General features: G+C 55.4%; 2 protein-coding genes across 2 annotated transcripts; one reads left to right on the forward strand and one right to left on the reverse strand.

The window, feature by feature from the left end:
• The first annotated feature begins 163 nt into the window (after positions 1-163).
• On the forward strand, positions 164-17,603 carry ANKS3 (ankyrin repeat and sterile alpha motif domain containing 3). The gene is made up of 18 exons (XM_021540787.3): positions 164-201; positions 4,807-4,907; positions 5,034-5,209; positions 5,612-5,810; positions 6,022-6,143; positions 6,804-6,885; positions 7,541-7,676; positions 7,989-8,147; positions 9,199-9,324; positions 9,749-9,864; positions 10,161-10,328; positions 10,782-10,906; positions 11,164-11,305; positions 11,830-12,002; positions 13,167-13,282; positions 14,180-14,263; positions 14,700-14,795; positions 15,097-17,603. The coding sequence occupies exons 3-17, from the start codon at positions 5,040-5,042 to the stop codon at positions 14,780-14,782; spliced, it is 2,001 nt and encodes a 666-aa protein (XP_021396462.2). The 5' UTR covers positions 164-201; positions 4,807-4,907; positions 5,034-5,039; the 3' UTR covers positions 14,783-14,795; positions 15,097-17,603.
• Positions 17,604-18,255: 652 nt separating this feature from the next.
• LOC110476092 (glucagon receptor) lies at positions 18,256-24,035 on the reverse strand. The gene is made up of 13 exons (XM_077786798.1): positions 23,594-24,035; positions 23,367-23,463; positions 22,964-23,071; positions 22,563-22,684; positions 22,361-22,467; positions 22,139-22,295; positions 21,487-21,646; positions 21,241-21,301; positions 20,818-20,887; positions 20,349-20,437; positions 20,071-20,209; positions 19,744-19,785; positions 18,256-19,619 (listed from the first exon to the last, which is right to left on the reverse strand). The coding sequence occupies exons 1-13, from the start codon at positions 23,669-23,671 to the stop codon at positions 19,548-19,550; spliced, it is 1,302 nt and encodes a 433-aa protein (XP_077642924.1). The 5' UTR covers positions 23,672-24,035; the 3' UTR covers positions 18,256-19,547.
• Between the last annotated feature and the right edge of the window lie 467 nt (positions 24,036-24,502).

Genomic DNA, 24,502 nt, shown 5'->3' on the forward strand with positions numbered 1-24,502 from the left:
GGGCCGCTCCGTGCAACCGCCCGCCACCAGCCCCAACGCCATTGGCTGCCCCGCGCCACGCCCCTCACACGGGCTCCTCCCATTGGCCCGGCGCCGCGGGGGCTCTTGGGTGTTGTAGTTCGCTGCCCGTGAGGGCGGGGGCGCTCCCGGCATGCCTTGCGCTTGGGGACTGGTTCCGGCGGCGGCGCTCACCGGGCGCAGGTGAGGGAGCGGCGGGGCTGGGGCGGGACAGCGGCGAGGAGCGGCGGCGCTCACCCCTGGGGCCGGCCCGGGCACTCCCGGCCTCCCTCCACTGTGCCCGTGGCCGCACTGCTTCCTTCCCGCTCGCTGCAGTCTGCGATGCTGAGGCCGCGTTGCTAGCAGGGCCGCGAGGGAGGCAGGTGCGGGGCTAACGGCCCCGGAGCCGTTTGCTGCGAGATGTTCGGTAACAGCCGCGTGGCGGCCGCTCTGGCAGCCGCTGGGCTCGCCTCAGGTGCGTGGTTGTGTGAGCGGAGCGTGGCCGGGCCGAGCCCTGCGGGGGCCGTGTCCGGCGGCCTGGGCGGGCACAGCCCCCGGCAGGGGAAATGTGCTCCCTGATGTGGCTGCTCGGTGCTTTCGTGCCTCTTGCCTCGCTTTTCTGAGGTTGTTTGATGTGTTTTAATGTGCCCGAGAGTTACAGGCTCGTGGTAGAATCGCTCAGCTTGGAAAGGGCCTTTAAGGTGATTGAGTCTAAGCATTAAAAGATGAAAAGCTTGGTGTGTTTTGTGTATTTTCAACAGATGTGGGTAGGATTGAACTCGAGTGTTGTGAATCCAGGAATGTTTCCTCTCACCCACCTCAGGAACCTGGTGTGGTTCCTGCAGCTGTGAATTGTGCTAGCTGAGTCAGTCAGCGAATGATACTCTGCAAAAATGAGATGTTCTGGTTCCTGTTGTGGCTGAGCTGGTAACAATTGCACCTAAAAAGGGAAGTAATGGGGCCTTTTTAAGTCCCTCTGATAAGTTGTTGCTGGTTTAGTGGAAATAGAGCAAAGTCAGGAGCAGAAGGGGAGTGTGTTCCTGCTCTGTTCTGCTCTGACCTGGTGGGGCCTCACCTCGAGTCCTGGGGGCAACCACAATATCAGAAGGATCTAAAACTGTTGGAGAGTGCCCCAAGGAGGGGCAAGGGGAAGGGTCTGAGGAGCAGCTGAGGGCACTTGGATTGTTCAGCTGGAGAAGGAGACTGAGGGCAGAGCTCTGGGCGGGGGGGGCAGCAGTTCCAATCAGGGAATGGCTGGAGCTGGGTCAGGCTGGATTTTGGGAAAGGTTCTTCCCCCAGAGGTGCTGGGCACTGCCCAGCCTCCCCAGGGAATGGGCACAGCCCCAAGGCTGCCAGAGCTCCAGGAGTGCTTGGACAGCGCTGCCAGGGATGCCCAGGGTGGGATTGCTGGGGTGTCTGTGCAGGCCAGGAGCTGCCCTGGATGATCCCTGGGGGTGCCTTCCCACTCAAAATATTCCATGACTCTCTCATGTCAGTTTGCTGGCTCAGTTGGAACCTCCAGCAGTCTCCACGCTTGTGCTGCCTTAGGTGTCCCTATTTTGGGACAGAAGGACACGTGTGGATGTCACCAGTGCTTGTGGGAGGGGGTGTGACAGAGTGAATTGAGCTGAGCAGTGCCTGCTGAGGGTGATTAACAGCCAGTGTTGCATTTGTTCTGTGTTGGGGGCTGGTTGCTCCTCAAATCTCCTTCCATTTATTGTAGTGTGGCTCTAAGGTGCTTGTTGTGTCAGTTTTCATACTATGTTTATTTTTTTTCTGCCTTCTGGTGTGCTCAAACAGCAAACTCCAAATCCAGGGAAGTGGGGTTTGTTGCCTGCTCTATGCCCCAGCACTGTAGAGCTCTAACCCTGAGAAATAGCTGAGTGCTGATGGATTAAATTTAATATAATAATAACAGCAGCCTTACAGGTGTCATGGCTTGACCCCAGCTGGTTACCAGGTACCAGGCTGCTCCTTTTCCCTGCTCCATCCCAGTGGGATGGGGAGGAGAATCAGAAAAGAAAGTAAAAAACCTCATGGCTTGAGGTAAGAACAACTTAATTATTGAAGCAAAATAATAATACTATAATGATAATTATCACGAGAAAATAAACCCATACGAAACTCAAAAGCAAAAGGATTGCTCAGCACCTGCTGATTCCCATCCCATGTCCAAGCTATGATTGGCCCCTCCCAGGCACATTCCCCAGTTCATATACTGGGAGTGATGCTCTGTGGAATGGAATATCCCTCTGGCCAGTTTGGGTCAGCTCCCCCCTGGCTTCTTGAGCACCTCCTTGTTAGCAGAGCATGGGAAGCTGCAAAGTCCTTGATTTAAGGTAAGCACTGGATAGCAGCAACCAAAGCATCAGTGTGTTATCAGCATTCTTCTCATCCTAAATCCAAAAGCAGCCTGTGCCAGCTGCTGGAAGACAATGAACCCTATCCCAGCTGAAAGCAGGACAGCAGAGCTGAGGGAGGCCTCTAACAAATGTGAACTTCTGCCCCAGAGCAGGGGAACAGCCTGTGAATGTTCTGGAGGTCTTTGTCAAACTTATTCTTAATATTGGGTTCTGTTGTGGCTGCCTCATCCCTGGAAGTGTCCAGGGCCAGGTTGGACAGGACTTGGAGTAACCTGGAATACTGGAAGGTGTCCCTACCCATAGCAGGTGGTGGAACAGGATGGGCTTTGAGGTCCCTTCCAACCCAAACCATCCTGGTATTCTGTGACATGATGCATTATTATGCTTGTGTCACATGTCCCCTCCAGGCTCCTCCTCTTTGCACCAGATAACTCTGATTTTGTTTCATTCAGGTCTTTTCAGTTCAGTTCTGAGAGTTGTGATCACTGTTGTTGTCCTGGAGATTGTGAGCAGCTGTCCTCAGGTGATTGCAGAGCTGACGACTTGCTAAAGTTCAGTGTGAGGAGCTTTAAAAAAATAAAAAGCAAATATGTAGGCAGAGCACAGGAGAGGTGTAGGAGGCTGAATGTCCTGGATGTTCTGTCCTGTCCTTATTGCCCTGCTGACTGTGGATCACCTCACCAAGGCTGCATTGGTAACTTGTACCTGAGAGTGGCTGATTCTGACAAAGACCAGATACTTGAGTGGTTTATAATTAATGTACCCAATTAACATGGAGAGTAGAGAACAATGAGCTAGACTTGCACCTAAATGTACTTCTACAAACTGCCCTGGATTCCACCTCCTTTCACTGCCTTTTGGCCTCCCTGGGGCAGCTTTAATCTGCTTTAGTGAGAAATTCCTACTTTGCCCCTTATGATCCACTTCAATCCACTTAGCTCTCCTTGTGTTTTGATTGTGAGGTGGTCAGGCCCTTCCCTTGTGCTCTGCATATTCCTGTCTGAGGCCTCTGGGTTGCCCAGTGCACTACAAATTCCTGCTGTCAGGCAAAGTAGGTGCTTTTGCAGGTATTTTTAAAGGGAAATAATTTCTTACCAGCTGATGGAATAGAATAGATGGTGCTTTTGTAGTCTTAACAAGCTGAGAATGAAGGAGGGGAAGAAAAGGAAGGTGGGAGAGAAAGGATCCAGGTGGGGAGTGAAGAGGTAGGAATGAAAGGTGTTTTCTTATAAGAAAAGGGGATGGTGCTTGCAAGGCAAATATTCCCAGTTGCTCAGAAAACAGGACTATGGTCTTGAAGTGTTACAGCTGAGGAGCAGCTGCTGCTGAAAAACCTGTTCCTGCTCTCTTTTATTCCTCACCAGTGCCACATTTGGCATTTGCCTGACCCCAACATGAATCCAAGGAGTTAAATTGGTGAGAAGTTACCAGGAAGAAGAAGGACTTTATGTTGTCTTACCTTATGTAGAGGGACCAGGCAAACCCCAGGAGAGCTGTATGGTGGGCAGTGAGACTACAGGGAGGGAAAAGCAATTCCCATGGGATTGCCTGGAACAAGCTGCCCAGAGAGGCTGTGGATCTCCTTCCCTGGATATATCCAGAGCCCACCTGGACACAGCCCTGTGTCAGGTGCTCAGAGGGCCCTGCTTGAGCAGGGAGGTTGGGTGAGGTGACACCCAGTGGTCACTTGCAACCCGAACCACTCTGGGGTTCTGTGCTGGGGGCTGGATTCTGTGTCCTGGAGCTGCAGCTGAAGCCCTCAGCTGCTGGATACAGCTGTGCTGGGCTCTTCATGGAGTGAAGAAGAACACTCCTGTGGGAGGTTCAAATGATCAGTCTGCAGTTGCTCCCCAAGGCTGGGACTGGGATAAACCTTTCAGGCAGTCCTGGAGCTGGAGGAGCTGTGTAATTAAGGAGGGGGGGTGTGCTTGGATAATGCATGGGTAGGTGCACTGCTGCCCCCAGTGTTTCAGCATTTTCCAGGATTCACTGAGATGAGGCTGGGCTGCCTCTGAAGGGCTGAAACAATAAGTGGTAGAAACAATCTACTTACAACCTGATGACAGTGGAGGGTACACCCTCTTCAGGTGACAGAGTGTTTTGGGAGCAGTGGGCAGTTGTCATTATTAATGACTGTGTCTTAATTTAATCAGGACCATCCTATAATGCAAGACAGATGGACAAGACCAGCAATGTCTGACATATGAATTCTTAATTCTCTCCCTGCATTATAAAACATGCAGAGCAAGAATTACATCCTTTTGTAAAACACTAAGCCTACCTTCAGCTCTTAAATAGATGTTTAGTCTTCTCTTGCCGAGGTTATTTAAAGCTGCCTTAGACATATTTGGATTAGGCAGGGAGGAAATAAAGCTGCTGCTTCTGCAGTCTTAAAATGAGATTTGAAAGATGTGGGGTTTAGCATTATTGACTTTTATTTTTCCAGTGTATTGGAATCCCAGAGTTCTCTACAGCAAGAGAAAACTTCCAGCAAAGTCTTTTCAGCAGCAGTTGGTTTTTCGGGGTGAGGAGTCAATCAAAGTTGAGGTAAGAATTTGAAACCCCACACATCTGAGCTGGCCTCACCTTCCAAGCCAATGGCAGCTTGGAGCTGTAATCGTATGGAAAACAGGGATCAGCAGCTGAGTGCTGTGCTCTGCTTTGGCTCCTCAGGGCAGGATGTCGGAGCTGAGTGACGAGGCCAGCGAGTCGGAGCTGCTGAGCCGCAGCCTCTCCATGTGGCACGGGGTGGGGCCCGTGCTGTGCCGGGAGGAGCTGGACGTGCCCCTGGACCTGCACACGGCCTCTTCTGTCGGGCAGTACCAAGTGGTGCAGGAGTGCATCCAGCGGTGAGAGGGGCTGGCTGGGGCACAGCTGGGTGCCACCTGCTGCAGGTGTGGCTGTCACCAGTGCCACACTGGTCGGGGCAAGAGGGACACGTCACTGGGACTCCCAGAGTGTTCTTGGCACAAAGCTTGCAGGGGCAAATCTGCTGATAAAGATGAGCTCTTTAGTATTTTAGTAGGAGGCATGTCCCTGCCATGGTGGGGGGGGGGTGGAATGAGGTGGTCTAAGGTTCCTTCTTTCCTAAAGCATTCTGTGATTCTGCAATCTGGGGCAGGTTGTGCTGGAGCTGGTAGAAATTCCCATGCAGGCTTCAGTGCTAGATGACAACAAGAGTCTGCAGAAGCCAGCTGTGGTCCACAGCACCAGCACAGTAGTTCAAATGACTTCTTTCTTCTGTTTCTTAGTGGAGACCTGGATTTGAACCAGAGGAACTGTGGGGGCTGGACCCCACTCATGTACGCTTCCTACATCGGCCACGACAACATTGTGCACCTGCTGCTGGAAGCAGGAGTGAATGTGAACATCCCCACCCCAGAAGGCCAGACTCCCCTCATGCTGGCCTCCAGCTGTGGCAATGAGAGTGTTGCTTACTTCCTTCTACAGGTGTGTAGCCCATAAAACACAGGTAAAGCCACAGCACGTGGTTTAAGTGCTCAGGGTGGGATAATCCACAAGCTGCCACTTTGTGTTCTGTTGTGAGGTCTGCTTTGTGGTGGGATTTAATTTAAACTCTCGGTGTCCCAGCATAAAGAGGCGGTGGCTGAAAGCCTGAGCAGAGCAGATGCAGTAAGGAATATTGTCTGTTCTCTTGCAGCAAGGGGCAGAGCTGGAGATGAAGGACATCCATGGCTGGACTGCCTTGTTCCACTGCACCAGCGCCGGGCACCAGCAGATGGTCAAGTTCTTACTAGAGAATGGGGCAAATGCCAACTGCAAGTAAGGAAGAATCTGTTATTTTACTGTCTTTTAGTTGTCATTTATCATTCAGTATGAAGGCAACAGGTGGCAGATGAACACACTCCAACAAACAGCTGCTTTTGTCTTCCCCCTGTACTTCAGGGTGTGGCACAGCTAATACAGGGACAGTTGACCTGCAAACTGAGTTGAAGTCTGCCCATGCTGTCACTGTTTATTAAGCTAAGATCAAGGGAAATTAGATTTACTGCTTGTTTAATTATCAGCTAAACACTGACACCTTCTGAACTCAAGTGCACTTCATAGGTCTTTTTTATTGACTTTTTTATATACTCAGAGTTCAGGTTGGTTTTTGAAGTGTGCCCTGCATTCCCATGCCTTGAGGACCACCACACATTTATGCACATGGAATTGCATGAGGGCAACAAGAGGTTCTTATTTTATTAGCTCCTGCAAAACTGATTTGGGCTCTTAAAGGCAGATCTGCAGCTGGAAGAGTAATCTGCTGCTGTGCAGCCAGTTTAGGAGCACTGAATCTCTACAGGGAATTAATTGTACAACAGGACAGCCTGTACATCATAGTCTGTGATCAGCAAAGGTTGAGGGGTGGAAATGCTCTGTTAGGGAATGGCCAAACTTCAGCTATGGTTATACCAGTCCACGTGTGTGTTCTCTCCCCAGGGAGCCAGTGTATGGATACACACCTCTGATGGAAGCAGCTGCTTCTGGCCATGAGATAATTGTTCAGTACCTTCTCAATCATGTAAGTGTCCTGGCAGTTTGTGTAGCTGAAAGTCTGGTTCCGGCCCTCAGAGGAACTAGCACAAATTTGACACCATGCTTTTTTTGGCAGTGTTGTTTGCTCCTTGATGACAGTCACCTCTGAAGTCCCAGACTTTCAGGACTGTTTTCAAAGTATCTGCTTTCTGCAGGGTGTTACCATGATTTTACACTGGCCTTGCAGGAAGAGAAGTGAGGTCTGACTGTCCAGATATGACTGAATTAGAAAACAACCGAAGCTGTAATTTTTCTATTGTGTTTACAGGCTTGCATGCTCAGGCTACTGGACATCTGCATCCAAAAGCTCATGAGTATGCAGGGCTCTTACACAGTTTGGTTTAAATCCCGTTTGACTGGTCCAGCTTACTGCCAGAAGGAGGCAGCAATGCAAAACACTTCAGATCAAACAAACCTGTTCCCAGTGGCAGAGCCCTGGGCTATTTGGCATTCAGGAATTGGAGAAACTGGGGATAACTAGAAAGGCATTCAGGGTATTAGTGCAGCTTGAACTGTCTGTCAAAGATGAGCCTGTATTGCTAATGGAGGAGCTAAGACGTTTCTGGGGTTTTTTAAATATACATACATATTTTTTACACTGCTCTCTGATGTGTGCACTTAACCAGGTATTTTTCCTGCAGGGAGTGAAGGCAGATGTCAGAGATAACACTGGAGCCACGGCACGGACCCTGGCCATGAAGTATGGCCACACCAAGATTGTGGGGCTGATAGATTTGCATGCAGCCCCAGTGCCCAAGGTCTTCTGCAGAGGTCCAGGTAACAGATGTTCAACCTGCTTCATTTTAAGATGGAACCTGAAGTGAGGTGTTTGATAGTTTGAAAGTATGTTATACTGTGTAGATGGGGTAGTGCTACCTGGTCTGTCCTGGAAATTCCAGTATTTCTGAGGATGGAAGAGGCACGAATCCAACAACTCTTGTCTGCTGGCCCCTTTCTGACCTAGGTTAGCTGTTTCACCCTTACTCTTCAACATTTCTCTTTTTCTTTCCACTGCACTTACAGGACCAGTAACAAGTAAAACAGGCAAATGACTTCCTGTGCTGCTAACAACCTGTGTTTGAACTACAGGCAACTATGAGGAGCTGAGTTCTTCAGATGAATCATATTCTGCTCCCCAGAGACAGAGACCTGCTCGTAGGACCAAGGGTCCCAGCATCCATGAGGGGCCCCAGGCCTTGGCCAAGATCACAGCAATTGGCATGGGGAGATGGAAGCAGTCTTGCTATGGTGAGGAGAGTTGGGAGCCTGAGGGACAGTCCTCTGAGACCTCAACAGCACTGCAGCTGTTTCTGCTATCTGTTATTAATTTCTTGGGATTCATGTGTGGTTTGTACAGAACAAAGATAACTTTGTATGAAGATGTTCACTATCCAGTGTCTGAGTTAGGAAAAAACCCCATGAACTCTTTTTTTCAAGGCTGGATATTGATAAGTGGGATACTTTTCTATCCTGACCTCAACTACTGTTCTTGTGACTCTTGAGAACAGTTCAGTTTCCCTTTTTAGGCAGGCTCAAAAGTTTGAGATTCCTTCTAAAGCTGATGGCAGGGAGGTGCTTACACCGGCTGAGAAATCATTGATCATAAGAGTGAACTTGTGAGTTTTGCCTTCCCTGATGCTTGAAATGCTTCTAAAAATGAAATTGCAAAACCTTTGCAATAAGCCAAGAGAAAGATGATCCCAGTTAGACATCCTGGATGCAGCACTAGGAGGTTTGTTTTACTGTCTGTCATAGGTATTTCTCAGACTGGTTGCCTGGAATAACCCAAGATTATGGACTCGAAAGCATGTTCAAAGCTTAGTTCATTCTCTTAAACACGAGTCTGTGTTATCCCCCAGGCTGTATTGGAATGATACTGTCAGCTTCTTAAATGCCAGTGGAATTCTCCTGGTGTTTTAGCACAGCTGCAGGGGGAGGTGGTTCTGCAGGGTGTGCCACGCTACTCTCCTAAGCTGTTTCTCCCCTTTCATAATTTGAGTATAAGGAGAGGGAGTGCTGGAAGCTGCTGTTTAAGGTACATCTCTGCTATAAAGTATTTTTCTCTGATTTTCAGTGTAAGCATGTAAATGAAGTAGATGTGCTGTGGAGTCATGTGAGGGAACTGCAGGAACCTGCATTTCTCAGGTGCTCTCTGTGCTTTTTAGAAATAAACTTGTCAGTTACGAGCAGAGTCTCTCATTTTGGTTATTTTCAGACCCAGAAGTGTTGACATTTTCTGCAGGAGCCTCCCTGATTAACTTGCATCCTAATCTCTGTTCTCCCTTCCTGCTGCACACAGAGCAGGTGCCCCCTCAGGGGTATGTCACCTTCAGCAATGATGGCAGCTGTGCGTCAGGTGTCATCCGGAACAGGGACGTCACCTCCCCGATCAACGAGCTGGACGTGGACAGCAGCAGCAGCAGGGGTAAGTCACTGCCTCAGAAATGGTCCAGCCTGCAGTGCACACCTGGGTGTGAGTCCAGGCCTTGGCTTCCTTTCTCACTAAGATGCTTCCTTAGGGAAGGCTGGGAAGCTTTAGCTATAGAAGATACAGCCCAGTGTGGTAATTTCATCAGTTTGTACAAATAGTCTGAAGGAGGGTGGGAACAAGGCAGAAATGGGTGTTTCCAGAAGTGTCTCTGGTGGTAAACAGACTTGGGAAAGATGAGTGCTGGGGATCAGATGTGAAATCTGCCTCAGGGTCATCTTGTATCCTGAGTACTGCACATGAAGCCTTGCTCTGAATCTTGCCTTCCTTTACACCTCCAGGAGGTTTTGCTGGTAATGGTGTAACAAAACCAGAATGTAATGAAGTTGTACTTCAATATTTTTTTCCTATTCCTTTCCAGAGGATAGTGCTTTGTCCAGCAACAGCTTGGGAACCATCAGGAGCAGCAGCAGCAGCAGTGAATGCCTAATTAGAATCCCAGGAGTCAGCAGTGAAGGCTCCTTGGAAAGCAATGAGGTGGATTTTCTTTTTTCTGCCTTCAGTTTGGACAGTGCTTTCACCCTTGGGAGACTTGACTCCCATGGGAACCTGTAGGACCAGGCTGGGTGAGGAAAGGTTCTTCCAGGGACAGGAAGACCAAGGAAGGGGAAGAGGTTGGAGGTTACTCACAGTTCACATGGGTCAAGGCAGCTCTGGGGCTGCACTACAAAGGGCCTTTAGGTCGTAGAGGAGCCTGCACTTGTTAGGCCCCCTGATCTGACATCTCTGCACAATCATCCTTTCCATTCTGTGGGTGGTTTTTTCTTTTCCAGGACTCTGACCACGCCAACAGCCCCCCGAGTCGGAAACAAGCCAAGAGCTTTAAGGGCAAGACCCGCTACAGCAACAGTGACAGCCAGTGGAGCCACTGCCTGGGGAAGGCTGGGGGCTGCTGCCAGCACCTGGTCCTTCCTGAGCCCCCGGCCTACACAGGGCCCCAGGTAACCACAGATTTGTCCTGCAGGTTTGTCACTGTACCAGGTGTGGGAGGCTTTTCCAAGGTTACCAAAACACCTTGTATTCCAAACTTAAATGCTTGTGAAACAGTAATTCCTTGTAGAGGAGCTGTTTGCTGATATGTTGCTGTTGCTTGGAGGGGTTTCCTAGACCCTTCAGGCCTGTGAGTGGGCTATCAAACCTGGCAGTGGGGTGGGCTGAGGTAGCTGATTCTGTGTCATTCTGCTATGCACTTGTTAGAAGAGGCATGGCTGCAGCAGAGACCAGTCCTGGTGTGTGACTGGAGAAGGGCAGGGAGCCACCACGGGAGGTTGTGGTTGCTGCTGGAACCCAGAAAGGTGTTACAACAGCATGAGGAAGCAAATATTTATGATTAGGAGGACTGGTGATGCTTTTGTTCAGAGGGTGTAAATAAGTTTGTTTTGTCTGGGCTGCAGGACCTGGCAACATTCCTTGAGGAGATTGGGTGCCTGAAGTACCTGCAGGTATTTGAGGAGCAGGATGTGGACCTCCGGATCTTCCTGACCCTGACAGAGAGTGACCTGAAGGAAATAGGCATCACGTGAGTGTCTGTCCTTCCATCCCAGCTTCCCCCTACAAACCATGTCCAGCCTGGTCAGGAAGGTTTAGCTGGGGAGTGCTGCTCTCTTCTGGCTGCCTCCCACACAATTGGATATCCCCATGTCCTCGGCTGTAACACGCTCCTGCTTCTAGAGGTACCTTGGAGACACCAGGACACTGCAGAGGTCCTCGTGGCATCCTGTTGGGCTCAGGGCCGGGTGGTGCAGGGCTTGACCCGTGTTGGTTCCATCCCCCCAGGCTGTTTGGCCCCAAGAGGAAGATGACCTCGGCCATCGCACGCTGGCACAGCAGCGCCCGCCCGCCCAGCGACGCGCTGGAGTTGGCCTATGCCGACCGACTGGAGGCAGAGATGCAGGAATTGGCCATCCAGCTGCACAAGGTGAGGCTGCTGCCAGCTCCTCAGGGCCCTCCACCCTGCAGGAAGTGATCTGTGCTGTGTTTTTGTTGTGCCTCTGATGGTTTTTCCTTCACCTAAAGCCACAACTTATAGTGGATGTACTTGGTGTACAAACAGCACAAGTACAACTTGCCACTCCTCATCCTTGGTGCTCCTTTGTGTCTGTTTCCCATCCAGCTGAGAGCTATAGGAAACAGGAGCAGGGATCAAATCCCTACTCCTTCCCAGCAGTGTCATGTTTATGGTGAAGTGATGCAGCCATCAGTGAACAAACTTGTGTTGTTTTGGGAAATTTGGACTCATAAGTAACTTTGTAAACAGAGCAAGAGGGAATTGTAACTGTGGGGTTGGGTTTATTTTGGAGAGAATATTTACTCAGTGTACAAGCTTCATCCAGCTTCCTTTCCACTGGAAAGGAACATTCTGGCTGCTTAAGGCATTAAAATAGCAGGGACTTGAGAGATGTTCAGTGCTCCCAGCCTGATCCCCAGTGTGCTCTGCTGCAGAGGTGTGAAGAGGTGCAGGTGATGAAGGGCCAGGTGTGCCAGGAGCAGAAGCTGCGTGCAGTGGCCGAGAGCTGTTTGATGGAGCGGGATGAGACCTGGAATGCCATCCACTGCCAGCTCAGAGAGGCTCAGGCCATCACCAAGGATGCTGGAGTCCTGCTGGATCAGATCAAGTAAGTCATTCCCAGGAAGTGACACTGAGACTGCTGGGAAATGGGGTTTGGGGTTATATTGACAGCCTTACAGGTGATGCTCAGGGTAAGGCAGGAGAGCTCACCTGGCACATGAACACATCTGGATCCTGCCTGCCTTTCCCTAGTGAAAAGCCACAGCCATGGGAGCACACATGAAATTTCGGTCAGATGCATGAGCTGGAAGTGGCCTTTTTGTGGGTGCTGGGTGTTCCTGTTTCAACTAGAAGTAACAAAAAGGCTGAGGCTGTGCCTACCCAGGGTAATACTTGGTGATCAGGACCTTTTTGAATAGAAAAAGGAGTTTTTAACCCGTACCCTGCCAAAGGATGTGCAGTAACTTGCAAGTGAAGAATATTTTTCTTACAACTCTGTAACAGCTGGCAGAATAATCTGAATAACCCCCTGACACTCCTTTTACTGACTTTGTGGTGCTTTTCTCTGTGCCACAGTTGGACTCCTGTCATGGACCTTGTTCTGTCCAGTGATACATTATGCCCTGAAAGTGGCATAAATCCTGCTGCTTACGGATCCTAGCCCAAGGGAGTGGGGTCTGCCAGCTGCCAAGCCAGGAAGAGCTGAAGTTGGCTCCAGAAGCTTAGCAGAGCAATATTGCCACTGCAAGGGCCAGAGCCTGGCTTTTCCCCCTGACTGAGGAGCTGAGGCTGCTGTAGAAAGGGCCCTGCCATGCTCTGAATGTACGCTGCTTGAGTTGGTGGGATGGTGATGACAGTCCGAGAACCTGGGTGCCCCTCATGCCTGTCCTGAGGTCGTTCCCTTTGCCCATTAGAAACCTTGGATTGGGCCTGATTCTCCCACAGACCAACACAGCCCCTGGCTTGGGCTTCCTGCTGCTCACCCCAGCCCTTCCTTATCTTGTCCCCCCACAGCTCCTCTGTGCACAGGGCAGAGCTGGCTGTGGCTGCAGATGGGGAGCAGTGGCTGGGAGCTGAGCAGTGCCAGCACCCCAGGCTTGGGCTGAGGCACCACTTCCTCCTCCCGGGAAGCAGCAAGGAGCAGGTTGTACCCCAGGGCTTAGAGGCGCTGCCTGGGCACCCCATGCAGGTACTGCAGGCTGTAGGAGTGTGCAGTGTCACTGCCAGCGTGTCCCTGGGTCCTGCTGATGGCTTTGGTGTGGTTTGGCAGGAGCTGCCAGGCAGAGCTGTCATCCCGGCTGGCCCCGGAGCGGGCGGGCGATGGAGCGCCGGACACGCGGGAGCAGCGCGGCACCGGGGAGAGCCGGCGGCCCGGGGAGCGCCCAGGTGAGCACCAGGAGAGTCCTGGGCAAACCCCTGCTTGGCTTCCCTTGCTGGAAGTCAGACACTTGGGAATGGATGGGCAGCCACACTCTTAGTGAGTTGAATTCTTGCTCAGGAGAAGCATTTAAAGCTAGGGCATTTGGAGTGGAACTTGCAGTGTTTCTCAGTTAAGTTTTGGGGTCTGGCAGGCATTTGTGGCTAAAAATGCAGAGCTGTAGCACAGGCCCCAGTGGCAGCTCTGCTTCAGGGACCTGTGCCTGCAACTCGGGTTTGTTACCACCCTGTACCCTGGAGCAGGCCTTGAAGCAGGAGGGTTGGTTGTTTCCCTAACCCAGTTTGGGGATTTTGCTCTTGGATCCATAGGAGAAACCTCTGTGGCTGAGCAGGCCTGACCCAGCTGCTCCTTATCCCTAGGAGTTGGTAAATGATCCCTGGAAGTGCTCAAGGCCAGATTGATGGGAACTTGGAGCAAGCTGGTCTAGTGAAAGATGTCCCTATCCATGGCAGGGGATGGGCTTTAAGGTCCCTTCTAACCTAAACCATTCCATGATTCTGAGACTCTCTGATCTTGCTACCTGTGATATGCTCCTAGTGACCTGTTCTTTGCTGCTTGTGTCTTAGAAGTGAGACAAGCAGAGATCCTGTTGATTTCTGTCCACTACACTTAATCCCTTTGAGATTCTCTTAATAAACAATGCAGCCAGTCTCTAAAAATGTAGTTCTGAAGTGGTAGAATTGCCAGAAAACTCCTCCGTTTGGCACAGGCAGGTCTCTTCCTGTGTGATTCAGAAGCCCTAACTGGAATCCCTTTGGCTGGGGATGCTTCCCAGCAGCACCAGTGCCTTGTGTGCTCTGTCCCAGAGAGCTGCTGATGGATTAACTGTGTCCCTGTCCTTGCAGTTCTGGAAGGGTGGCCACCTTCCCTGAAGTCCCTGAGCTTGCCTGAGCTGTCAGCTGTACTGGAGGAGTGTGTGGGAGAGATGGGTAAGGTGGGAAGTACTCTGGGCATGTGGAAGGACTCTTATGATGGGGGAGGCTTGGCTGGGTGGGGTTTGGTGGTTTGGAGTGGTTTTGGGGAGAGACTCCACAATCCCTGCTCACTCAGGGAAGTCTCCAGGCTCTGGAGTCGGTGCTGTTCTTGTTGCAGATCTTGGGCTCTGCATCATCCCCTGGTGACAGGTCCAGGCTGAAAGGTGGGGGGTAGTCCCTGCATCTCCTGCTCAGTGATGAGAGCTGCTGGGGAAGTGGTTCCCTAATCTGTATCCTGGTGACAGGAAATTGTCCCAGCACCTTGCAGACAGTAGAGACACCCCTGTTCTCAGAGCAGGGAAGGCAGCACAGCAGTGGCTGAGTGCAGCCTGTTCTTTCCTGCTTCCTGGCCCCTTCCTAATGCTGCTTTTTCCCTTTGGTTTGTCCTCAGGAAAAACTCTGCAGACTGTGACTCAAAACCTCCAAAAGCTCCAAGCCCTGGGGCACAGCGGGCAGAGCTGGCCAAAGCCATAACCAAGCCAGGAGGGTGAGTGGGAACAACCGCCCTGCCCAGTCCCAGACTGTGGCACTGAGGGGACACCATCCCTCACTGCCACTCCCAGGCTGTGGCACTGAGGGGACACCATCCCTCACTGCCACTCCCAGGCTGTGGCACTGAGGGGACACCATCCTCACTGCCACATGCCCAGAGCTCACTCAGAGCCCACACACCAGGGCTGGGCTCTCACTCATCCCTGTGTGCCCTCTGCTTGGTTCTTCCTTTGGGAAATCTGTAGCCCCTTTGTCCCAGCAGAGGGTGACTGTCCCCTTTCTCCCGGTGGCTGCAGGAATACTGACGTCGGGTGACTGTTCCACCCGGAAGCTGAGTGTGCCTGGGAAAGGGAGCACGGGGCCGTGCCGGCAGCACCACGGCTCTGCCAAGGGCCACTGCAGCTGGCAGGGCACCGAGGAGGCCGTGGCCACCAGAGAACACAGCTGGGAGGATGAGGGACAGCAGAGGACAACAACCAGCTGCTCTTTGGGCCTGAGTCAAGGCTCCCAGGATCTTTGTTTGAAAGGTTTAGGTTTGGAGGAGAAGCTCCAAGCCTAGAAGTTTTGTCTGCCTTAAGCTTCCTGCAGCCCTTGTTGTTCAGGTCTGAGTGGTGGTAGAAAGGTGACAGTTGCACACAGCAATCAATTCATTATCCTTTTCTGCATCCCAAGTTCCCTACGGCCTCTGAAACGTGTTCCTGGCTCCTCCTGTGCCATGGGGATTGGCCCAGAGAATGGATCTGAGGCCATAAAAAGGTAGTTTGTTGTGGAGGGTTGAAAGGAGTGGAGTTTGTGATGTTTGGCTCTTTGAGCTGCAGTGGAGCTCGAACTGCAGCCCTGTTCCTAATTGGAATGTCTGCTCTACTGCCACCCCAGATCTGTGCTTCAAAGCCTGTTCCTCCAACCAGCCCACTCTGGTTCACTTTGGGTTCTTGCTGTCCTCAGGAGCTGGGTGTGATCACGTTGGTGGCTTAGGAATGGCATTCACTGAAACACTCCCAACTCACCCACTCCCCCTCCTCACCTCCTCTCCCCTGGGGTGGGATGGAGAGGAGAACTGGAGGTACAAAAGGAGATCAGTGGTAGAAATAAAAGCATTTTACTGGAAACAGCAGTGAGATAAGGAACAGCTACAATGACAACAGTAATAACAGCTGTGTACTGGAGAGGTCCTGGTCCTGCAGAAATGAACCCTGCCCTGGTCAGAACCAGGACATCACTGTTACTCCATCCCCAAGAACTTGGCTTTGTGGTCAGTGCTCTAGGGCAGAGGTCACTGGCCTGGTTTGCCAGGGCCAAGATCCCAGCAAGGCAGGGATCCCCTGGAAGGACTGAAGAGAGAGAAGGAAGAGCTGGGACTGTTGAGCTTCCCATGCCTCTGGCAAGCAGGGGAGTGCCAAGGCAGCAGAGCAGAAAGAGGGATAGCTCTGTGCCCCATGGGACATGGGCAAAGGAACCACAGCCCAGATGGAGCTGTGGCTTTACCTCACTACTGCCTGCCTTTGATGGATGTGCAGGCTTTAGTGCTGGGAAAGAGCTCTGCCAGGGCATTTGTGGGTGGGCATTGCCAAGGACAGGCAGTGCAGGAAGAGGCTGCCCTATCCCTGGGAGTGGGTGAGGGTGCCAGGGACCTTGGTGTAGAGTGGTTTCCAGTGACTCTGTTCCCATTTACTCCTGAATCCTGCAAGAGGGAAAAACACAACAATCAAAATCTGAAGTGATTTTTCAAAATTTGAAGTGAGTGATGATGTTGATGAATCATGGTAAGTCCCTTTGGGAAGAGGATGGAACTGTGTGTTCCTTCTGGTATTTGGACTTTGGGCACACATCCCAAATATAAAAACCCATCCAGCTCCATCTTTTCAGCTGGTCACCCCTTCTGAGTCCCTTCAGGCAGGGGTGACAACTGGTCTTCCTGCAGTGTCTGTGCTTCCTGCCCCAGGCAGGTATGGCCCCCTCAGCTGTGCCTGGCAGTGTCCCCCCCTCTGGGTGCTGCTTCTTGCCCATGCTTACCTCCCACCCTCAGCACAGGGCACTGTTTTTTCATCTTGAGCAATGCCATGGAGCATGTGGGCACCCAGTGCCAGCTGCAGGGTGAGGCTGCAGGAGCTTCACCCTGAAGAGTTTGGATGAGGCAGAGGGAATTCTCCTCGGGCAGCACCCCTGGAAACTCCTCAGAGGGCTGAGGCTGTGCTGGGGCACAGAGGGTTTTGGGCTTTGTCCCTCATTCCCTGTCACTGGGGAGTCCCAAGGTCTCTCCCTAGCCTTGGTGCCTCTGGCTGCAGTAATATGGGGTTGTTAGTGGTGTTTCCCTTGAAGTTAAGGCAAACCCCCAAAAAACTCCTAAGGGCAAAGCCCTGGCTGAGCAGTGCCCTCAGAATGGGGGCTGTGCAGAGCAGTGACTGGAAGGTGATTACAGGGATTTGGGGGCTTGCTTTGCTAAGTCTGAGGCTGGAATCAAGGGGGCTTGGGGGATTAACAGGATCTATCCAATACATTAGGATGCCTGGGGAAAGGGGGGAGAGGTGGCACTGTGTGTGTGAAGGAAAAAGGCCCCAAACGGGTGCTGCAGCTGTAAAGGCTTCAAGGGTGTGAGAGCACCCAAGGGGCCAGCAGGGAGGGGATCTTCAACAGCAGAGTATCCCTGAGGAGGTAATTCCTTTAGTGCAGGATGTGAAGCAGCATTCCTTGCAGCTAGGGTGGCTGTGCAGGGAGCAGGAGTCTGGTTCTACTTTAAGGTGAGCTGTCTGAGGAAAAATAGCATTTGCTGATGTGGATGAATGAATAAAAACTGAGAAGCCTGTGTGTGGTGTGTGGGTATCTCTGGAGGGAGCTGGGGCCTCGTGAATAAGTTCCCTATTTATTATTGCAGGAATGCACACAGGGTTTTCAGCCCGCTCTGCCAGGAGGCTGCAGGCTCAGGGGCTTGGGACTGCCTGAGCCCCGAGATCCCAGCACTGCCTGGGGGGGTGATGTGGGAATGCAGTGGGAGCTGCTGGAGCCAGGCTCAGAGAACTGGCTCCTATGTTCACCTGCAGAGGAGAAGGCTTCAGGGAGAGCTCAGAGCCCTGCCAGGGCCTGAAGGGGCTCCAGGAGAGCTGGAGAGGGACTGGGGACAAGGGATGGAGGGACAGGACACAGGGAATGGCTCCCACTGCCAGAGGGCAGGGATGGATGGGATATTGGGAAGGAATTGTTCCCTGGCAGGGTGGGCAGGCCCTGGCACAGGGTGCCCAGAGCAGCTGTGGCTGCCCCTGGATCCCTGGCAGTGCCCAAGGCCAGGCTGGACAGGGCTTGGAGCAGCCTGGGACAGTGGAAGGTGTCCCTGGATATGGCAGGGGTGGGATGAAATGGGATTTAAGTTTCTTTTCCCTCCCAGTCCAGTCTGAGATTCAGCTGTCTGTGCCCACCAGCCCTTTCCCTCCCCTGGAGCAGACAGAAGCAGCAGGCTCTGCTTGTTGAAAAATAAATATTTATTTACATCTGAAAAGAGAGTTAATGTGTAAATTGGTCTCGTGGGGCTTCCATTGATCCAGGATCTGTGACTCCAGGCTGGTGCAGCCTCTTTGCTTTGTGTGTTGGAGGCAGCTCCTCCCTGAGGCCCTGGGAAAGGCTCCCCCAGCCTGTCAGGGAAGGGGCAGGGCCTGGAAAACCTCCTGCATCCATGGGCATCTCCTGGAGCGTCCCAGCTGCTTCCTCCTGCCTGGAGAAGACTCGAGCATTGCAAAGGAAGGAATGTGGTGGGAATAAGCTCTGGCCACGTGTCCGTGCTGCTCCTGTGGGCCAGAGTGAGGGGCTGGGACCAGAGATGCCTCCAGCTGCTCTGGGCTCCTCTGGGAGAGCACAGGACCAGGACAGGAGCAGCTCTGCTCAAACCAGACCACCTCCACTGCTTCCCTTGCTCCTGGGCTTCCTGGGAGCCACAGGCTGCTTGACGTGGGGGGGATGATGCTTTGGCACCCCACTGGAAAGCAAACTCGCAGGATTTTTGCCTTTGGCCAGCAAAACGTTTCCTGAGCTCCTGCCGGGCTGGAAATCCAGCTTTCCCTCCAGAAAGCAGGGGCAGGCTGGACTGGATGCTGAACCTGGCCTGGAGGAGGCTGGGCTCTGCCCCGGTGAGTTGCTGCTCAAATCCTTCACTCCCAAGCACTTTTGAGGCTCCATCCTTGGCTCTGCCCATGGCAGGGGGAACCAGGGCTTTGTGCAGCTGGAGAGCAGTGAGGAGGGGATGGGAGCTGCTGTTCTGTGTTGGTGATGAGGGTGGCAGGAGGAGCAGCCCCTCGCTGTGCAGAGCTTTACACGGTGGCTGTGGATGTCTGGGAGCTCTCGGGGTGCTGGTGAGATGCTCCTGAGCTGGGGCACAGGAGGACAGGGAAGCCCTGGCTGCAGGGTGTGGGCAGCGTTGCTGCTGCTGAGATCCCAGAGGTGGGTGTGGTGTCCCAGGGGTTCCTTGTGTGGGAAGGGTCCTGGGGGAGGCTGCCAGGTTCTGCTGGTGCTCCAGCAGTGGGAGAAGCAGCAGGGCTGCCCACACAGCGGTGCCTGGCAAGAGCCAGGGGTGCCAGCCCCACTCGGGTCACAGTAGGGATGTCCCTTCCAGCAGCTCCAGTGTGGCACAGCCAGACACCCATCCCAGCCTGGCCATCCCGGGTGGGCACTGCCCAGCACAGCTTCCTGCAGCCTCTTGTCCTGCAGCCAGGCCTTGTGGCCATTGTGGCCAGCAGCCCCTCTGCCCTGGCTGGTCACCACATCACTGGGCACAGCAGAGCACCGGGTGGTCGAGCTTCCAGAGCTGCCACTTCTTCTTCATCTCGGACTTCACCTGCCGTGGAGGGGAAGGAGCAGGGGCTTATCCGTGGCTGTGCCCTCCCTGCAGGCACAGGGTGGGGTGGGGAAGCCGGGCAGGAGGTGCCATGGCAGGGACAAGGACAGGGCAGGGACGTTACCTCCTTGTTGGCAAAGCAGTACAGCACAGCCACCAGGAAGCCCTGCAGGGAGAGCCAGCAGTGAGCCCACCCCCATCCCTCTCCTGGGGCTGGGATGGGCTTAGGCTCCCCCCAGGCCACTCCTGGGTGCCTTTAGGGCTGGGGTCCCCATGGCACCTCTGCTCAGAGATACAGGAGGTGGCAGCACGCTCCCAAGGGCAGAGGGTGGCAGAGACGGTGCTGCCCTTCCCACAGAAGCAGCACAGGGAGAGCAAGCTCAGAGAGGCACCCCCTGATCTCTGCTCCGTGGTGCGCTCAGAGCAAGGATTTGTTTCACTCCCACCTCACCTGGAAGGAGTTGAGGAAGAGGGTGAAGAACACCTTGACGTAGCGCAGGATGCCCGTGGTTTGCTCGTCCGTGGCGAAGATGAAAACGACCTCGTGGATCCCAAAGAGGGGGATGAGGGTCAGGGTGGCTTTGGCCAGCCTGGGGGACAGTAAAACTCCCAGTTAATCCCAGGGCGGTCATTTAAGGATGTGAAAGGTGGAGGAGAGGCGTGGGGAGGGGGTGTGGAGGTGGTGTTATCCCATTAGCCCAGCCCATCTCTGCCCTGCTCCCAGCCCACCTCAGCTTGTAGTCGGCGTAGCCCTTCTGGTTGGCCCGGAGCTTGGCCAGGATCACCTTGAGGATCCGCATGAAGATGAGCAGGTTGATCTGGAAGGGGGAGACAGGGCAGGGGCACACAGAGCCCAGCACCCCCACCCTGGCTGTGACACCCACCCAGCAGGAGATGGCACCCCCCGTGCTGCCCTTCCTCCTCTGCTGCCATCCCAAAATCCCAGCTACAAAGCAGCAGGAGCCACCCCCAGCCCCTTTCTCTGGGGTTCAGCACCCCAGCTTCCTTCATGAACCCCCAGAACCAGGGGTCAGCAAACTGCTGAACCCCCTGTGCATTTGGCTGGTCTTTGCAGGCCAACTGTCCCTCCTGGCCTCTCCCGGCAGCTCCCCTGGGGATCACAGCCCGCCCAGGGCTGGGAGCCAGGGGCTGAGCTGCTGCTGTCCAGCCAGCCCTGGGGCTGGCAGCTGTTCCCTACCAGGGAGGCGAGCAGGATGGGGATGCGGATGATCCACCAGTACGCCATGTTCTCGTTCAGCGCCCAGCACCTGCCGCGGGGGCACGAGACAGCACCGTCACCCTGGGCTGGGGGCAGCAGGAGCCAAGAGCTTTCCAGCCCCAGCCAGGTGGCTCAGGGACCTGCAGCAGCCTCTGAGCATCCCAGCAGGACCCCCTTCATCCATCCATTCATTCATCCATCCATCATCCATCCATCCATCATCCATCCATCCATCCATCCATCATCCATCCATCCATCCATCATCCATCCATCATCCATCCATCATCCATCCATCCATCCATCCATCATCCATCCATCATCCATCCATCCATCCATCCATCCATCCATCCATCCATCCATCCATCCATCCATCCCCCCCTCCCTCCATCCATCCCCACTCACTCCACGTTCTCCTTCAGGTACTTGGCGGCCATCCAGGGCACCACGAACACCACGGGGGTCCCTGCAAGTCACACAGCAAACCCTGTAAAACCAAGCACCCTCCTGAGCTGAGAACCCACCCCCGTGCTGGTGGGACACCCGGGGTGGCAGAGCCCCACCCCTCACCCTCCAGGGATGGTGGGGACCGCGGTGCCCCTGGCACCGGGCACTGTCCCCATCCCTGTGGCGCGCCCGGCTGGCTCCTACCCCAGCCCAGGTAGAGGTAGAGCCTGTAGTAATTCTTCTCGGAGAACACGGCCCCAATGAGCAGCTTGTAGAGGTAGACAGCTTCCACCAGGAACCAGTAGTGGTTGGCCAGGATGCAGTACTGCATCAGCACCTGCGCCGCGCGGCACCCCAGCGCTGCCTGCCACGGGAGAGCCGCCGTGGGGCTGGCTGTGCCCACAGGGTGCCCCACAGCTCACCCACTGGCACCCCAGGAGCTCGTGCACCGGGGGTACGGTGCTGCACAGGCGCCCCAAGAACCCTGAGAGCTCCCCCGTGGGACCACAGTGCCCTGAGAGCTCGCCCAGAGGCTGCACCCCCAGACCTCACCCATCAGAGGCATGGGTGGCACCAAGGGCTCATCCCTCAGGTGCCACGCAGACCCAGAGCTCACCCAGCAGGGGCACAGGTATCCCAAGAGTTCACCCACCGGCTCCTGGGCAGCACAGGCGCCCCAAAAGTGCGTCCACCGGGTGGATGGGCACCCCGGGACCACACGCAGACCTCATCCATCAAGTGCATGGGCGACACTGGCACCCCCAGAGCTCGCCCAGCGGGGTGTCTGGTGGGCATCAACCCCCGCCCAGCCCCGGCCTGGGCAAGGTCCCCACGCTGCCACCAGCCCAGCGCTTGCCTGGTGGCTGAGCAGAGCCTCCCAGTCAGCCACCTGCACCAGCTGCACGCCCCAGCGCCGCTCCAGCAGCGCGTCCTTCACCATCACCGAGGTGGCCCGCAGCCCGAAGGAGGCGAACAGGTTGGCGTGGATGTAATTCCTGGTGCAGCGCAGGTTCCTGCGGGAGCCGCGTCAGGCAGGGCCGGCAGGGCGGGGAGGGAGCGGGGCAGGGCCGTGTCCTACCTGCAGGCGGTGAGGACGAGCAGGGCGGAGATGAGCGTGAGCAGCGACAGCGAGTAGCCCACGGTGTAGAGCACCTTGAAGCTCACCATGAGCCGGCGGGCGCCTTCCTGCAGGTGAGCACAGCGCAGGGAGCCCAGGTGGGTGCGCGTCCACCCCCGGCCAGGCTGCCCTGGCCGTCCCTGGGTCCCGGCCAGGGTCGCACCTCCTCAGCAGTGACCTCCAGCTCATCCTCGCACTGGGAGTAGTCCCTCCAGGGCTGGCTGCCGTTCACTGTCACCCACTGGCCGTCGGTGCCACACCTGCGGCTCACCAGCCCGTGCTTCACTGCGGACACCAAGCACCGGCACGGTCCCCCAGGCTCCCCCAAGCCCCTCTCCCGGGATGATGGATCTGACCCTGCTCAGTGCCCGGCCCAGGGCAGGCGTGGGCAGGGCACGGGCTGGCTCTGCTCTGCTCTGAGCCCCAGGCTCCCCTTACCCCTGGGGTGCTCACGGGTCCCTCTGCCCCTGTCAGGGGAAGGGAGGGGACCCCTGAGAGCCTCTCCACCCCCAGAACGGCTCAGCCCTGGCTGCCAGCTCCGGGATGGCAGGAGGGCATCCTCACCTTTCTCAAACCAGGGCAGGTAGAAGGGGCAGGAGACATTGACGGCGGTGCCGGGGCTCCCGTCGGGCCAGCAGGCGTACATGTCAAATGTCCTGTTACAGAACAGCCCTTCCAGGGCCGGGGACAGGGAAAGCCAATGCTCAGACGCTGGTGGCACAGACACATTTAAACCCTGCTATCCCAGCACCTCTGAAGGGGCTGGTGCCACCCTGAAATGGACCCATGTGCCCCACACCAGCCTCAGCCCCTCAGGGCATCCCAGCCCCGGGTATCCCATCTGAGATGCGGAGGTCTTTGTCAGCCTCTTGGCTCACTCTCCATGGGTGACCAGAGCAGAGGATGCTGGAGAGGGATAAACCCCAGCCCTGGCTCTGTGTGCCCCCGAGCTGGGCACAGCTGGTACCTGCTGGGTAGGGCTCGCTCGCCATCCTCCTCAGGCACTCGTCACGGTACCGCAGCCACTCCTCGAAGGTCTTCTCCAGCACCTTGGCCCCGCCGTGCTGCAAGCCCAGAGCTGGCTCAGAGCCTCCAGCCTCGGCGCCCTGACTGCCCCTCGAGCTGCAGCCGCAGCCCAGCACGGAGCCCGGCAGTGCCACCGCCGCTGTCCCCCGGCCCCAGCCCGGCCCTCACCGGCACGGAGGAGAGCAGGCACAGCCAGGCAAGCCGGACAAGGCTCCGCAGGGATCCAGCGCCAAGCACGTCCCTCATGGCCGCTCCCAGCCTCACCAGTGCTCCCAGTGCCGGGCTGCGTCTCGAACTGGGCCGGGGACCCCGATGCTGGGGAGAGGCGGAGGAATGGGGACGGCTCGGCTCTGCCAGCCAGCCGCAGCCGGTGGCGGCGGGGCTGTGCTTCCCAAGCCAGCAGGGGAGAAGGTCCTGGGCATGTCCTGGGCTGCCACAGCCCCGGGTCACCTCCCCGATGGAGCCAAAGCCTCGGGGAGCACCAGGCAGAGCAGCCAGGGTGTGGATGGATCTCACGTCTTGGCTGAGCCTGCTCAGCTTCCACCCGCCGCTGCCAGCCCCGAGGGGAGCAAACGCCACCGTGCCAGCCCCAGTGCCACCGCTGCCACCCAGCCTGGCACCCCTGGGTGACCCGGGAAGGGGCTGCAGGGACAGGAGGCAGCGAGATGTCTCTGGGGTGCCCTGGACCCCCAGCCCCAGCCGGGCTGGGACCCCCGTACCCGCTGTGCCCCATCACGTCCCGCCCCGGTCCCGCTGCCGAGACCCCTCGCAGCCCGGCCGGGCCGGGGGGGAGGAGCGGCTCGGCCACCCCCGGGACTCCCCGCTCCTCCCGGGGCTCCCCATCGCTCCGGGCTGGGCGACCCCAGCCCGGCCCCCTCCTCCAGCACGGCCCTGCCGGTTCGTCCCCCACGAGGGTCCCCAGCCGGTGCCGCTCGGTGCCTGCGGGTCCCGGGGCTCCGCCGCTTCCTCCGCCCGCTTACCCGGCTCCGCGGGACCGGCAGTCCTGATGTCCTGCTGTTCCCGGTGTTTCTGGCAGCCCCCGTTATTCCCGCTGTTCCCGCTGTTCCCGCTGTTCCC

This window comes from Lonchura striata, chromosome 16, assembly GCF_046129695.1.
Source record: "Lonchura striata isolate bLonStr1 chromosome 16, bLonStr1.mat, whole genome shotgun sequence".
Lineage (NCBI taxonomy): Eukaryota > Metazoa > Chordata > Aves > Passeriformes > Estrildidae > Lonchura > Lonchura striata.